This window comes from Pagrus pagrus (genome assembly GCF_965226575.1).
Source record: "Pagrus pagrus genome assembly, chromosome: 18".
Lineage (NCBI taxonomy): Eukaryota > Metazoa > Chordata > Actinopteri > Spariformes > Sparidae > Pagrus > Pagrus pagrus.
In genome coordinates this window covers 29128662-29145095 of record NC_140202.1, presented here as the reverse complement: position 1 = coordinate 29145095, position 16434 = coordinate 29128662, and the positions used below count along the sequence as shown (strand labels likewise).

The 16434-nt window shown below is 46.0% G+C and overlaps 2 protein-coding genes across 2 annotated transcripts; both read left to right on the top strand.

Moving 5' to 3' along the window:
- Positions 1-226: 226 nt before the first annotated feature.
- On the top strand, positions 227-8858 carry snx6 (sorting nexin 6). Its single transcript, XM_084382009.1, has 14 exons — positions 227-296; positions 490-540; positions 3520-3624; positions 3941-4051; positions 4136-4257; positions 4341-4464; positions 4786-4881; positions 4967-5072; positions 5272-5347; positions 5440-5479; positions 5782-5868; positions 6111-6270; positions 6560-6645; positions 7046-8858. Exons 1-14 carry the CDS (start codon positions 291-293, stop codon positions 7097-7099), a joined length of 1224 nt encoding a protein of 407 aa, XP_084238135.1. The 5' UTR covers positions 227-290; the 3' UTR covers positions 7100-8858.
- Positions 8859-10384: 1526 nt separating this feature from the next.
- psma3 (proteasome 20S subunit alpha 3) lies at positions 10385-16427 on the top strand. The gene is made up of 11 exons (XM_084382017.1): positions 10385-10473; positions 11613-11695; positions 11854-11977; positions 12213-12314; positions 12416-12489; positions 12634-12706; positions 14712-14777; positions 14955-15001; positions 15555-15622; positions 16056-16120; positions 16232-16427. Exons 1-11 carry the CDS (start codon positions 10453-10455, stop codon positions 16274-16276), a joined length of 768 nt encoding a protein of 255 aa, XP_084238143.1. The 5' UTR covers positions 10385-10452; the 3' UTR covers positions 16277-16427.
- Positions 16428-16434: the final 7 nt, after the last annotated feature.

Here is a 16434-nt window from a genome sequence, read left to right as displayed (position 1 = left end):
TAGATGTAGATGTAGAGATACTCAGTTACAAGTAAAAGTCCTGCCTTTAAAATGTAACTGAAGGAAAAGTAGAATCATTTCAGTACATTAAATAAAACATTATATATTTTGACGTCATTAATATTGTAAATATGAAAACTTTAGATTCTGAAGGATACTAATACACTGAAATACTCTCCGTTACATTACTCTCACAGTTACTCTTCTTCTTCTTGTTTTGAATTTGAGTCATGAACTCGGCCCTGCCGTGGTGACGTCACAGCACTTCCTGTCTCCACCCGTTCGCAGCCATGATGGTGAGTTTATGTCTTTTCTCCGCTCTCACTCCTGTTTTTTTACCGTCTGTCCGCTCAGTACCGGGCTCCGCAGGGCCCCGGGGAGCCTCCGGGGAGCCCCCGGGGCTGCGCCGGGTGTCGTGTTGCTGTGTCCCGGTCAGTGAGCGGGCGGTGTGTCGGTAAACTAACGGCTCTGTGCTCTCTGTCTCCGCAGCAGGAAGGGCTGGACGACGGACCCGACTTCCTCTCCGAGGAGGACCGGGGAGTGAGTGCTCACTGTCTCACCTGTCTGTCTGTCTGTGTGTGTGTGTGTCTGCCTGTCTGTCTGTGTGACTGGACTGGCTCCGGGTTCTGTTCGGCTCGGCTAAAGCATCCACCTAGCATTAGCTCTGGTTGTCTAGCCAGGTTAGCAGTGTATGCTAACGTTAGCTTCTTGCTAACGGGCTCAGTGTGTGTGTGTGTGTGTGTGTGTGTCAGCTGTGGTTGGACCGGTCCAAACAGCTGCAGGCCGTTAGCTTAAGCGGCTAACTGAGCTAACGTTTCAGATCATTAAGTGTTGTTAATCAGCTGCTTAACGTCAGGCGGTCACATGACACACACACACACACACACACACACACACACACACACACACACACACCACCACACACCGTGATGGTAATTGGCTAATTCTCTCCAGTCCAGATGAAAAGGAACAGAGTGAGACCTCCCTCTGTCTCTAACATGAAACCAGTGCGTTACTGGTTCTTGTGCTCATTTCCTCTGTGTTCTGTGTTCTGTGTGTTCTGTGTTCTGTGTTCTGTCTGTTCTGTCTGTTCTGTCTGCTCTGTGTTCTGTGTTCTGTGTGTTCTGTGTGTTCTGTGTTCTGTCTTCTGTGTGTTCTGTGTGTTCTGTGTTCTGTCTGCTCTGTGTTCTGTGTGTTCTGTGTTCTGTCTTCTGTGTGTTCTGTGTGTTCTGTGTTCTGTCTTCTGTGTGTTCTGTGTGTTCTGTGTGTTCTGTGTTCTGTCTGCTCTGTGTTCTGTGTGTTCTGTGTGTTCTGTGTTCTGTGTGTTCTGTGTTCTGTCTGCTCTGTGTTCTGTCTGCTCTGTGTTCTGTGTGTTCTGTGTTCTGTCTGCTCTGTGTTCTGTGTGTTCTGTGTGTTCTGTGTTCTGTCTGTTCTGTGTGTTCTGTGTTCTGTCTGTTCTGTGTGTTCTGTGTGTTCTGTGTTTTGTCTGTTCTGTGTGTTCTGTGTGTTCTGTGTTCTGTGTGTTCTGTGTTCTGTGTGTTCTGTGTGTTCTGTGTTCTGTCTGTTCTGTGTGTTCTGTGTGTTCTGTGTTCTGTCTGTTCTGTGTGTTCTGTGTTCTGTGTGTTCTGTGTTCTGTCTGCTCTGTGTTCTGTGTGTTCTGTGTTCTGTGTTCTGTCTGCTCTGTGTTCTGTGTGTTCTGTGTGTTCTGTGTTCTGTCTGTTCTGTGTGTTCTGTGTTCTGTGTGTTCTGTGTTCTGTCTGCTCTGTGTTCTGTGTGTTCTGTGTTCTGTGTGTTCTGTGTGTTCTGTGTTCTGTGTGTTCTGTGTTCTGTGTGTTCTGTGTTCTGTCTGCTCTATGTGTTCTGTGTGTTGTGTGTTCTGTGTGTTCTGTGTGTTCTGTGTTGTGTGTTCTGTGTGTTCTGTGTGTTCTGTCTGCTCTGTGTTCTGTGTGTTCTGTCTGCTCTGTGTTCTGTGTATTCTGTGTGTTCTGTGTTCTGTGTGTTCTGTGTGTTCTGTGTTCTGTCTGCTCTGTGTTCTGTGTGTTCTGTCTGCTCTGTGTTCTGTGTATTCTGTGTGTTCTGTTCTGTGTGTTCTGTGTTCTGTGTTGTGTGTTCTGTCTGCTCTGTGTTCTGTGTGTTCTGTTCTGTGTGTTCTGTGTGTTCTGTGTTCTGTGTGTTGTGTGTGTTCTGTCTGCTCTGTGTTCCGTGTGTTCTGTGTTGTGTGTTCTGTGTGTTCTGTGTGTTCTGTTCTGTGTGTTCTGTGTTCTGTGTGTTCTGTGTTCTGTGTGTTCTGTGTTCTGTCTGCTCTGTGTTCTGTGTGTTCTGTGTGTTCTGTGTTCTGTGTGTTCTGATGAGTCATGTGACGATCACGGTTCTCAGTCACAGACTTAATGAACAGTGTTCGTCTGTTTCTTTATATTTTAATGACACACTTGTTTGACTTGAGCTGCACCAGCTGACTGTTTGTGTGTAAACATGTTGATTACACACTGTAATGTAGCGCCACCTGACTGAGGCTTGTTTACATGTAAACACAGCTGTAATAATATAAAAGATGTTTTCAAATGTGTCGTAAACATTTATTAAAATTTTATACGCTGCGTAGAAAAGCGAAACAGGGACAAAAAGTTAGCGAGCTGGCTAACGTGAATAGAGATAAAATAATTGAATGGTGCGGCTCGTCTACACTTCCCAAGTGTTACATGTGAGGACAGAGGACATGTTATATGTGAGGACAGAGGACATGTTACATGTCCTCTGTCCTCACATATAACATGTCCTCACATGTTACATGTGAGGACATGTTACATGTGAGGACATGTTACAGTCGGACCTCAACGTTAACGGGCTTCAGAGCCTGGAGCTCTGCGTGGAGGTCAGGGTGCCTCAGTCTCATACTGTCACAATAACTGATCACACACACACACACACACACACACACACACACACACACACACACATGTGAACATATGAACATTTGACACCAGAATCACTGCTCACGTTCTGATCCGGACGCAGTCCAACAAGATTAAAGGAGCGTTACGTAGTTATATAATGAGAAGAGGAAGATCTTCACTGACTGAAACAAACTCAATGAACAAACTGTCAGACTGATGGAAATTCAGTGTTTTTATCACAACACAATAAAATCTGGTCCCATCCCAGGTCAGATACCAGGCCCGGTCCACACAGTGTTTGTTTGAGGCAGTGAAGCCGTCTCAGTGTGGACACATGGCCTAAAATATCTAAATGCTTTAAATTCAGCGTGCTAAGATTCAGATCCTGTCGGCCTGTTTTCTTCCATCCTGGAGCAGAATCAACCAGAACCGGTCTTATTTCACCTCCTCTGGACTGAAACCGTCCTGCTGCTTTAACATGTTCACTCCGTCAGCTCCTCACACCGAAGAGATTCAGTCACGTGATACAAGTCATTGCAGGTGTGGTCGCTCAGTCGGATGCAGGTGATGTGACTGTCAGTGGTGTGGTGCATGATGGGATATGTGTGTGTTTGTCATCCTGCAGCCCCGGGCGGTGAACGTGGACCTGCAGACGGACGCCACGCTGCAGGTGGACATCTCTGACGCTCTGAGTGAGAGAGACAAGGTCAAGTTCACCGTCCACACCAAGGTCAGACTCTTCACTGTAACTCATGTAATAGATTACTTTGTATACAGGTTTAAACACAGTGTCATGATCCTCCAGGTCCACCACTGGTCTCTGATTTAAACATTTTATTTTCAGAGTCAACAACAAACAAACACAGAGAGAAATTCAGTTCCTCTAATCTGTCCAGAGTGAACCCTCTTCACAAGCAAATCATTAAAGGATCTCTGAAGAAGAAAATAAACCAACATGGATTCTCGATTCAGAATCACTGCTCAGTGTTTTAATTTGACAGTACATCAGTCAGCTGATGTGGTGATGTCACTTCCTGTCTCCACAGAGCACGCTCCCTAACTTTAAGCAGAACGAGTTCTCGGTGGTCCGACAGCACGAAGAGTTCATCTGGCTGCACGACTCGTTCGTCGAGAACGAAGACTACGCAGGATACATCGTAATGACCTCACACACACACACACACACACACACACACACACATACAGGTGTTGTTGTTGTTGATGTTGTTGTTGTTGTTTAGATCCCCCCCGCCCCCCCCAGACCAGACTTTGATGCATCCAGAGAGAAGCTGCAGAAGCTCGGGGAGGGAGAAGGATCCATGACCAAGGAGGAGTTCACCAAGATGAAGCAGGAGCTGGAGGCGTGAGTCACTCACTGAGTAACTAAGTAACTAGTTACCTGCTCCTACCTGTGTCCCACGCTGACCGCCATGTTTCCTCTCTCAGAGAGTACCTCGCCATCTTCAAGAAGACCGTCGCCATGCACGAGGTCTTCCTGTGTCGTGTGGCGGCTCATCCTGTCCTCAGGAAAGACCTCAACTTCCACGTCTTCCTGGAGTACAACCAGGACGTGAGTCTCACACACCTGACCACGCCTCACACACCTGACCACGCCTCACACACCTGACCACGCCTCACACACCTGACCACGCCTCACACACCTGACCACGCCTCACACACCTGAGATTAACATGTTAAGAGTCAAGACTGACAGGAAGTGATGTCATATTTTCTTTAATACAGCCCAGACGAAACAAAATGGAGGCCTGTGGTGGTCATGACTTCTGACAGAAGACAGAAATGTGTTGTTGTCTTTGTGACCTTTGACCTGTGTGTGTGTGTGTGTGTGTGTGTGTGTGTGTGTGTGTGTGTGTGTGTGTGTGTGTGTCAGCTGAGTGTACGAGGGAAGAACAAGAAGGAGAAGCTGGAGGACTTCTTCAAGAATGTGGTGAAGTCGGCTGACGGCGTCCTGGTGGCCGGAGTCAAGGTGACACACCTGAGAATCACACCTGTCTCGCACCTGTCCTCATGTTGAGTCACACCTGTCTCACACCTGTCCGTCTGTGTTTCAGGACGTGGACGACTTCTTCGAGCACGAGAAGACGTTTCTGTTAGAATATCACAACAGAGTCAAAGACGCTTCGGCCAAATCTGACCGGATGATCCGTTCACACAAAAGTAAGAACCAGCTTCACTTTAGAACAGAACCACAGCAGGTGAGCTGCTCACCTGACAGGAAGTCTGTCTGTGCAGGTGCATCATGGGAAATGTAGTAGCCAGTTTTCTATGACATCTCTCCACCTGAGCTGCTCAGATTTTTTTACATTTGTGTGTGTGTGTGTGTGTGTGTGTGTGTGTGTGTGTGTGTGTGTGTCAGACGCTGCTGATGACATCAACAGAATCGCCTCGTCTCTCTACACGTTGGGAACACAGGACTCCACAGACGTCTGCAAGTACGAACACATACACGTCTGAGTCATCAGTGATGTCACTGTGTTGACATCACTTCCTGCTGATGATGCGTTTCCTGTCTGTTGTCTCTCAGGTTCTTCCTGAAAGTGTCAGAGCTGTTTGAGAAGACGAGGGTACGTCTGAGTCACGTGACCACACTGTGTGTGTGTGTGTGTGTGTGTGTCTGTGTCTGTGTCTGTGTCAGTGTCAGTGTCTGTGTGTCTGTGTCAGTGTGTGTCTGTGTGTGTTACAGAAGATCGAGGCTCGTGTGTTGTTGTGTTGTGCTGACCTGTGTGTGTCTGTGTGTGTTACAGAAGATCGAGGCTCGTGTGTTGTTGTGTTGTGCTGACCTGTGTGTGTCTGTGTGTGTTACAGAAGATCGAGGCTCGTGTGTTGTTGTGTTGTGCTGACCTGTGTGTGTCTGTGTGTGTTACAGAAGATCGAGGCTCGTGTGGCAGCAGACGAGGACCTGAAACTTGCCGACCTGCTCAAATATTACCTGAGAGAGTCTCAGGCTGCAAAGGTCAGACTCATTTAATCACGTTCAGAACTACAACATGTCGGTCCGTCCATATAAACTGTCTGACTTCCTGTCTGAGGCTCATTGGTTCCTACTGAAGACGGACTGACGGGAGGAAACACATCTGTTTCTATCAGTTCATGTGAAGATGTTCTGCTGAGGACCAAACACGGATCAATACTTATCGACTCGACAACTGATGGATGAGTCCAGGAAATAATCATTAGTGTGTCTGTGGTGTTCAGGACCTGCTGTACCGGAGGAGCCGGTCTCTGGTGGACTACGAGAACGCTAACAAGGCTCTGGATAAAGCTCGAGCCAAGAACAGAGACGTCCTGCAGGCCGAGACCAGCCAGCAGCTCTGCTGCCACAAGTTTGAGAAGATCTCCGAGTCCGCCAAGCAAGGTGAGAACCTCAGAGAACCTCAGAGAACCTCAGTGACCCACAGAGTCTCAGTGGTCACAGAAGGACTCGTGAGAGCAGCTCCAGGCAGCTGGTGGAGGGTTTTTAAGAGTCTCTGTGTGAAGCAGCAGAGATGTGATGGTGGATTGAATCAGTGTTTAACTCTGACTTATAAACACTTCAGGGTTGTTGGTTAGATTCCAGAGGAAGATGAGAGGGTGTGAAACTGTCCTGATCAATGATCGGCCCTGATCAATAATCGGCCCTGACCGTGTCTGTGTTTTAACCTCAGAGCTCATCGACTTCAAGACGAGACGAGTGGCAGCGTTCAGGAAGAACCTGGTGGAGCTGGCAGAGCTGGAGCTCAAACACGCCAAGGTAACAGCCCAGTTATTGTGCGCTCACGTTAATCAATAATCAATGTGTTAGCCTAGCTTAGCATAAAGACTGGAAGTAGGAGGAAACTGTTAGCCTCAACTCATGTGTTTTTAGCGTGCCGGCAGTTTGAGAGCCTGAACAGACCGAGATGAATGAATGAGTCACGTTTGGATCAGCTGATTGTGTTGACTGTCAGCAAGAAGACAAATATAGAAACAGGAAGTTTATTTATTCTTGTTTCTTTCAGCTGCCTTTAATGTGAAGTTTTTATTGTTTGACTTCCTGTTTTAATGCTCAGTTTGAGCCTTTGTACCGCCTCTATACTCTGTGTCTCCCCCTAACCCCCTCACCTGTGTGACTCACCTGTGTGCTCCTCTGGCCCCGCCCCTCTCACCTGCAGGGGAACCTCCAGCTGCTGCAGAGCTGTCTGGGCGTCCTCAAAGGGAACACTTAACTCTGTGACCCCGCCTGCATCAAACTGGACACGCCCCTTCACCACAGCCCCGCCCATATCAAACTGGACACGCCCACCACGGAGCGGAGCCCAGACGGATGGACGAACGACACCGAGAACAGTAGAGAGAGAGAGAGAGAGCGAGCTGAGGGTTAAAGACAGGAAGTCTGTTGTCTTCATCACTAACCTGACACCGTCCTCTTCATCTCCTTCATCCTCCTCTTCCTCTCTCTGTCTCAGCAGCACATGGACTGGTTCTACTGGTTCTACTGGTTCTACTGGTCCAGCAGTGTTTCCTGAGTGACGTTCACATGAGATTATTGATTATTAAACAATCAATCAAAATGTCTCCTGGTTCAGGTGTTCTGATCAGACTCTCCTGTCAACAGCTCCTGATACTCGATCAATACGAGTGACGGGTCAGCCGTCACACACAGATCCAGATGTTGTCTCTGACCTCTGGTCCAAACACCCAGTTTAAAGAATTTAACTTATAAACACTCATAGTTAACTCTAAACATGCTAACCAGTTAGCCATGGCCCGTCCCAGTCTGTACTGCTACCAGCACATGAGAACAAGGTGGATCCTCCTCCAGTCCAGCAGGAGGCGCTGCTGCACCTGAAGCTGAACTGACACAAACACCAGAAGAAGAAGCAGTTTAGCTACAACAACAGTTAAGCTAGCGTTAGCCCACAGCTATCCAACAGCTCAGCACATGAAGGAACCCTGATGTCTGATCCAGAACCAGAAGCATGTGAACGTCTCTCAGGAGGTGGTCCTGGTCCCGGACTGTGGTCCCGGTCTGCTGGTCCCGGTCTGCTTCTTCTGTCTGTTATTGAGTCACAAAGTGAAAACTTTTCAACCTGTTTCAGTTTTGAAGGTTTTTGGGTTCAAGCTGAAACGTTTCAAATAATTTTCTTCATATTTTATGTTAAGTTGTAGAAAAGGCACAGGACACGAAGAGACGAGCAGAGAGGGTTTAAATTCAGCTTCAACAAAATCAGATGTTCAGGACTCAAAAACAGACAGAAAACCCTGGTCCTGATGGACCGGCCCGGTCCTGGTGGACCGGCCCGGTCCTGGTGGACAGGCCCGGTCCTGATTGCGTTCGTCTGTCTGTCTCTTCATGTTTTTCGTTGCTGCTTCAGCCGTCGTCAGCAAGTCATTCTGTCTCATCTTCCTCGTCCTCTGCTAGTGTGTGTGTGTGTGTGTGCGTCTGTGCGTGCGTGTGCACGTGTGTGTGTGTCTGTGCGTGTGTGTGTGTCCGGGGGTGGTTTTATTGTCTCGGTGAACTTCCTGTTCTGCTGCTGTGTGATGGCGTCCAGCTCTGGGTCGGTTCCTGTTCTTATTAAAGTGTAATGTCACTAAATGAAACAGCCTTGTATATGTTTGTATTAGTTAACTAATGAACGCTAATCTTCATCATCATCATCTTCATCCTCCTCTTGGTCACTAACTGTAGCCTCTGTTCTCTGATGTGTTCGTGTCCTCCAGCTGACGGTGGAGCTTCAGTCTGTTTGCCTTAATGTCGATCAGTCGCTCCTTGTTTCTTTTTTAAAGTGCAACTGTATACGAATGTTTTTTCACTCTTATGTGACCAAAGCTTCCATTTCTGATCCAACATGGAGACAAACAGAATCAACAGAAGAAGAAAAGATGATTATACACTCACAACATTTTAGTTGTTAACTTCAGCAGGTCTGTAATCCACCTGGTCATACTGAGACTGAATAAAACTTTACGGACACTTTTCTTACACCCTCTGTGTCTCAGCTCTCTGATTGGACGGGACGGGAGGAAGGGGCGGGGCAGACAGCTGGGCTGCTTTTGGCTGAAGGTTCACTTCAATCACCGGGTTCAATAAGTCCTTTCAAGATAAAAGCACGTGTTTAGAACTAGAAAGTATTTTCTTCAGTGTGTGATCCCTCTTTTATTAACTTGTCAGTATCATCAGAGAAACACACCGATGGCGGCCGCGATCAGCTCCGGCGCACAGTGGACTCCAAGTGCGTCTCTCGTGTCGAGGAGCACCAGTTTGCTTGATGTAAAACTAAAATGTGACTTTCTGTAAGTGTTTTCAGTGTTTCTGTTCAGAACATGGTGGCTTATGTTCTGTTGGTAATTGTCATTTTAGTGCTGGTTTATATCAAATCAAATCAAATTTTATTTGTATAACCCAAATTCACAAATCACAGTTTGCCTCAGAGGGCTTTACAATCTGTACAGAGACGACACCCTCTGTCCTTCGACCCTCGATTCGAGTTTATAGTTGAACCATTAGTGAGGTCGCTGTTACATTTCCTGACACCAGCTGTTTTATTAGTTGAAGAGCACTCTGCTGGACAAACTGTCATTACACCAATCTTAAATTAGCCCAAGAATGTTTTTCTGCATTATAGTTTTTAAGGGAACAGCCTGACGTTCCGACACACCTCCATCCCGACACACCGCTGTTCCGAAGCCGACTTTCAACTTCCAATTACTTCCCAATATGGTTAGGGTCAGGGGTCAGGGGTCAGTGTCAGGGGTTCCACAATAGCCTTTTCGGAATAGTGGGGGCTTTAGAAAAAATGGGAAACCGCGCCATTACGATGAATGGAAGTCTATTTTCGGAAAAGCGGGGTTTAACCAGTTTTTAAAGATAAGGTTTCATATCGGACAATATATACACCGATACCGATACATCTGTGATAGGCGAATATCAGCCGATAAAATCGGCATACCGATGAATCGGTCGGGCTCTACTATTGTGCACAATGTTCATTTGTGTCCTTCAAGGAATTTAGATGGTAAAAAATTCCAAGCGGTCATGTAACTTAAAATGACCCTGCTTGTAGTGAATTGTGAGAAACATGAGAAAACCCTGCCTGAATAAACTCAGTCCACCGCATACAAACGTCACAGTTATGGTTAAGGCGTAAACAATGTCCTTTGGGAGGCGTACATAGGTGTGTCGGGGCAGGGTGGTGCTCCCATTGGGTCATCCCCCTGTTAAAAATGAACAAATCCCCTGCTGCTGATACTTCGATACTTAACTTTAATTTCTGATTTAACATCAGATACTTTAAGACTTTTACTCCAGTATGACTTTTGGGTACTTTTTACAACACTGTCAGTTTATCACGAACATTACAACATTCAATATGATTAAACGCTGCAGACTAAATGGATCCTGTGGTTAGATTACTTAGTTTCTGGTCAACATGAATTTTCAAACTGACGTCATCGTTTCATGTGGTCACTGAGGCTTTTATTGTGAAGGCTGTAACCGGATGCGCATGTATGAGGAAACGCGGGAGCATGCGCAGAAGCAGCAGGCTGAAATCCGTTCAGTGTCACAGTTTGAGTTAAAATGAGCTCCATCGGGACCGGGGTGAGTGTTTGTGAGCTTCTTCCAGCCGAAGCTTGTCTTTAACTTCACTTTCACTGTTTCTGTGTCACATTTTAATTCAGTTAGAGGAAAATAATCCACATTTATCCCGAAAATCCTTCACAACAACCTGTAGTTAGCTAGCTGGTTAGCGTGTTAGCCTGCTGAGTCACAACGAGGCCTGCTACCTGAAGATGAAATTGAAAGTAGAGAGCAGAAAGTTTTAATTTAATTAATTTCAGTTTGTAGTGAAAGAAATTAAACCAAGAAAAATAAATCAAAAACCCCACCAGAGCGTCGACACAGAAGTTAGTTCTGTAAATTAGTGTTATTGACGTGGAGCTAGTGTCGATGCTAACAGCTAGCTCCGGTACATGCCAAACTCCCTTTAGAAAACATCAGATTTAAGTTGTCTTGCGTGTCAGCGAGAGTTCGATCCATGTAGAAGATAATGTAACACTTTATATCAAACTATGAAAGTATTTTATTTTAAACGGGCTTCATTTGGTTCAAACTGCCGCAATCCTGATAAAATAAACGCGAGAGCTGAAACAGCCGTCTCACGCTGCGGTCAGGACAGTGTGAGGGACGGTTACTTGAAGTTTAGTGACAGTAGATCAATGTTACCTGTGCTGCACCTGAGCTGAGAGAGAATATTAACGAGCCAGAGCACAGCTTGAAACAATTAACCCTGAATTTACCGCGAGGTGGTGTCAAGGTGTAGTTCTTTAATTCACAAACTACACAAATTATTTTAAATGTGTACTTTAATTAGTCTTTTGGAAACATTTTCAGCTGCAGATGATAGAATCTTATTAATTATTCACGTATTTTAATTAGTTTATCTCCACTTTAATGGATAACTGAAGAGGCTGAAAGATAGTGAGGTGTTTAACGCAGGAGTCCTTCTGGTTTTATGATCAATATAATACTGAGTGGATCATCTCAACAGCTCATAAAGCTCTCAACCTATTGATCCTTACATTATGAACACACTGTGTAATGAGACAGAGCTGTTATAATAGAATAAAGGTTCATAACAGACAACAATAAACATTTATTAATAAAACATATTAACATAGTGTTTAATTCTCTCTCTCTGTGTGTGTGTGTGTGTGTGTGTGTGTGTGTGTGGGGTGCAGTATGACCTGTCAGCCTCCACCTTCTCTCCAGATGGTCGAGTGTTTCAGGTGGAGTACGCCATGAAGGCCGTAGAGAACAGCAGGTGAGCATCAGAGCTGTTGACCTGTAAACAGACTGTCTCATAATGTGATGGATGTAAGACAGTTGTCTTTTCCTACACTGAGGGTTACACCTGAATGCACCGCTGTGGCAGACTGTATCTAACTCTGTGTGTGTGTGTGTGTGTGTGCGCGCGCGCAGCACGGCCATAGCGATCCGCTGTAAGGACGGTGTTGTGTTCGGGGTGGAGAAGCTTGTTCTGTCCAAACTGTACGAGGAGGGGTCCAACAAACGCATCTTCAACATCGACAGACATGTCGGCATGGTAACCACACACACACACACACACACACACACACTCTCCTGATTGTCTTTTGTTTGTCTTCAGCAGAATCATCAAAGCTACACATCACGTTACGTGTGTGTGTGTGTGTGTGTGTGTGTGTGTGTGTGTGGAAACCAGATGATTGACAGGTTATTGATCAGCTGTGTGAGATGCAGAGTTTGTTCATCTTTACACACGCTTTATTTTGAAATCTTCTGCCCCCCTCTCTCTCCAGGCAGTAGCAGGCCTGTTGGCTGATGCTCGCTCTCTCGCTGATGTAGCCAGAGAAGAGGCGTCCAGCTTCAGATCAAACTACGGACACGACATCCCTCTGAAGGTGTGTGACCCGGACCAGTTCTACCCTGGACCGGTTTCTGGACCAGGTCTTGAGGAAGTGCTGGTGTGATGCTAAGCTAACAGTGTTTCCTCTTGTTGCAGCACCTGTCAGACAGAGTGGCCATGTACGTGCACGCCTACACACTGTACAGCGCCGTCAGGCCGTTCGGCTGCAGGTGAGTCTGAATGCCTCACTTCCTGTATTCCATCAGCTGATCACTAAAAGAGTTATGGTGCAGAGCAGGGGACCCACAGAGCAGGGTGGTGGTGATGATGGTGATGATGGTGATGATGATGCTCCTCCTCCTCTCTGTCTCCAGCTTCATCCTGGGCTCGTACGATAAAGACGACGGTCCTCAGCTCTACATGGTCGACCCGTCTGGCATCTCATATGTGAGTCACTCAGATGGAGGACTGTGATTGGTGTGTGATGTTGTCATGGTGATGTGAGGCTGAACTAACTGATGTCAGATCAAAGGTCTGTAGAGTGTCAGTGAGGTTTGTACCCATCACCATGGTAACTGATGCTGCAGACCAGCTGGAAGTTTGTTTCACTGATCAGCTCCTTTTAAAAATCATCTCTCTAATCAATAATCAATAGTCCTGATCCAGACTGACACTGAGCTGAGGGAGTAGCTTCTGACGCTCATTACATATGAAATGAGATGTCCATCCTCCAAACTGTGACATCATAACCACGACACCTGTGTTTTTAACATGCATCCACCTTACACCACCTTCCAGCGTTTTGCATCAGGTGCATCTGCGCAATATCATAGCCAATGATTTCCGAAAATATACGATGTCAACTCGTGATCAGCACAAGAACTGTTGAGGATTGTTTTTGTCATGTTATAATAATTGACAGACGCCATCATCTCACTCTGCGCGTGTCCTCGCACAGAGCGAGACTGAGCACAGGAGCTCAGCTTCGTGGCTGAGACACGAGCTTGGGGATGCTGCCGTTGCGGGCGGATGCACCTGCAGTTATAAAACAATTATTAGACTAATACATTGAAATATGCCAATTCTGATATGTTCATATACTTAAAACAGACGGAGCAACCCAACGCAGACAAGTCGGCTCACCGATTTTAGGTGATAGGCCATGTTTGTAGTCGAGCTGTGATATACAAACTGTTGTTTGCAAACTTTGCATTCGACTTTTTTTCCATTTTCTATTTTTATAATATGCTGCCACACTGCTGATGTCTTTGACATGGTAGAATAGGAATGACTGTAAATGAAACGCTTAAAAATAAATACATATTTAACAAACCAGCGGACCTCGGCCTTCTAGTACTCCTTCAGTCTGTTGTCTGTAGTGGGTTGGGCTAATCCAAAATAGTGAACACAAGGGGGATGTTCTGAAGACACACTGTTACCTGTGAAACGGGTGCTCTGAAAACACCCCCATTAGCACTTGGTACTTTCCTCCTGATGAAGTCAAATATGCCATTTGCAGGACACGCAGCATTGGGATGGAGAGTGTTTACGCGCTGCCACAGCAGCAGGTCATTCACACGCCAGAAATCGACCAATCACAATTTTGGTCGAGCCAGAACGTATCGACCAATAAATCGACCAGTCGACAAGGAGATTACAGCCCCCCCCCCCCCCCCCCCACACACACACACACACACACACACACACACACACACACACACACACACACAACACATGTTGTTGTAGTTACTGTCTCTGACAACTATACATAAAAAATCCCCAAATTGAATAACAAGTCACATCAGTGTTGAGCCACATGATCATAAACGGTCTGCAGAGACTTTAGATGAACAGGTGGAAACAGAGCGGCTGTGGGTCGGCGCTGCTTGGTTCAGTGTGTGAGGTGAGCCTTCGTTCTGTGTCTGAACAGGGCTCATGTTTGTATGTTTGGTGATCTGCTGCTGGATTACACCTGATAGATCCGTCAGAACATTGATCAGCCTGTTGGTTTTCATCACAGAAACAGAAAATATGACAAACATTTTAAAATGTCCACGTATCATTGTGTGACCGGGTCAGAGCTGAATGTAACTGAGGTGTCCAGCTCAGGAGCTCAGGATGAGCCTCAAATAAAACAAATATTAACCTACAGATTTACAAGATAAAGTCATTTTCTGCAGTGGTCTGTGTCATTCACAGCTACTGTGTCTTCATCAGTTGTCGTGTTGTTGCCTTTTTTGCAGAAGAAATGACCTCAAACGCCTCTTTTTATATGAACACACACAATCTGAAGAAGAAACATGTGACAGCTCCAGTCACATTTTATCATCTTCTGTCAGTTAACTCACAGAGAGTCTGGATACATGTTCTGACCAGCAGAGTTAACCTGTGTGTGTGTGTGTGTGTGTGTGTGTGTGTGTGTGTGTGTGTGTGTGTGTGTGTGTGTTTTCAGGGTTACTGGGGCTGCGCCATCGGAAAAGCAAAACAAGCCGCCAAGACAGAAATCGAAAAACTGCAGGTGAGTCTGAACCTCGACATCATCAGAGCTGCTGCAGCTGATCAGGTCATCAATGCATCAATCTGCAGCTTCTTTAATCAAGCTGAAGTCTCAAAACATTCAGAGCTCCTTGTTTTGATCATGTGAGAACATATTGATCTGATTAATGTATCCTGTGTGTGTGTGTGTGTGTGTCAGATGAAGGAGATGACGTGCAGGGAGCTCGTCAAGGAGGTCGCCAAAATGTGAGTCCGCTCCATCCAAACTAAACTTGATTGACACTGAACAGCAGCTGGCTGGATTTTAGATTACTGCAGTAAATTATCTGAAGGTTCTGATCCGTCCAGGTTCTGTTCATCCTGATAATCTCCACAGATGAACTCCACTCTGTGATGTTTGTAAATTAAATGTGTAGCAGTAAAAAGCTAATGCTAGGCTACCTACAGACTCCATCACTCTGTATATCCTCACATTTAACATAAATCATCAGAGCCAGAAACACTAAAGATTCAGGTCCAGTCTGTTGGAAGCACATTGATGCTGATCGGCCTCAGTATATTCATACTAAACACAACCTAGTGATGACACGTAACTGTGCTCATGTTCAGAGTCGCACTCTGACACCAGCCTGAACTGGTTTCCCACCAGTCACTTTTAGAAACTGATGTGAAAACAGGAAGTGACGGTTTGAAGATGAAGACGATGCATCATGAGTCTGTTTGTTTTGAATAAATACACAGTTTATTAAAGTCTCCTCCTCCGGTTTGACGTGTTGTCACCCTCTGTGTCTGACTGCAGAATCTATATTGTTCATGACGAGGTGAAGGACAAAGCCTTTGAGCTGGAGCTCAGCTGGGTCGGAGAAGGTGAGAACCGGCCAATCAGAGCCCTGCTGCTCTTCATCTACTGCTGCTTCACCTGTCTGTTCAAAGCTTCTACTTCCTGTTTTTACCTGCAAGACAGAAAAGAATTAAATCATCAAAGTGTAAAACTGATCTTCAGTCACGTGATGAGGATGAGTCACACAGGGTTCACTCAGTGGACCCAACTCTGTGATGTCACTTCCTCTGGCTGTCTGACCAATCCCTGAGCTGAACTCAACCCCCCCCACCCCCCACCCCCCACACACACACACACATATTTGTTACTGGCTCTACATTAATTATGATGCAGTTTAGTTTTTAACTGAAAGTAAGAGAAGAAGAAGAACATGATGTACCTGTCAGGTAACACACTGTCACTGTTTCCTGCTTGTGTTGCCATGGCGACACCTGACTCCTCCTGTGTGTGCCCCCCCAGTCACAAATGGACGACACGAGCTGGTACCCAAAGACGTCAGAGAGGAGGCTGAGAAATACGCCAAGGTGACACACACACACACACACACACACACACACACACACACACACACACACACACACACACACACACACACACAGCTTCAGTCAGCTGACCCTGGTGCTTGTGTGTTTCAGGACTCTCTGGAGGAGGAAGACGACTCTGACGAAGACAACATGTAACTTCTTCATCTCTGCTGACCACACACACACACACACACACACACACACACATCCGATTGTTTTGTATGTTTTATAGTTGATGAACGTTCATGTGGTTGTTTTTCTTTTGATTTGATGAGTTTCAGCTTTGAAAATAAAAAAGTTAAAGTTGTTTGTGT

Bases quoted from the DNA above. Each gene is read 5' to 3' on its own strand.
- psma3 (XM_084382017.1), top strand. From the start codon at position 10,453: ATGAGCTCCATCGGGACCGGG. The intron at 15,623-16,055 runs GTGAGAACCGGC...GTGCCCCCCCAG, and splicing joins GCTCAGCTGGGTCGGAGAAG to TCACAAATGGACGACACGAG. The intron at 16,121-16,231 runs GTGACACACACA...TGTGTGTTTCAG, and splicing joins AGGCTGAGAAATACGCCAAG to GACTCTCTGGAGGAGGAAGA.
- snx6 (XM_084382009.1), top strand. The intron at 3,625-3,940 runs GTCAGACTCTTC...CTGTCTCCACAG, and splicing joins AGTTCACCGTCCACACCAAG to AGCACGCTCCCTAACTTTAA. The intron at 5,073-5,271 runs GTAAGAACCAGC...TGTGTGTGTCAG, and splicing joins GATGATCCGTTCACACAAAA to ACGCTGCTGATGACATCAAC.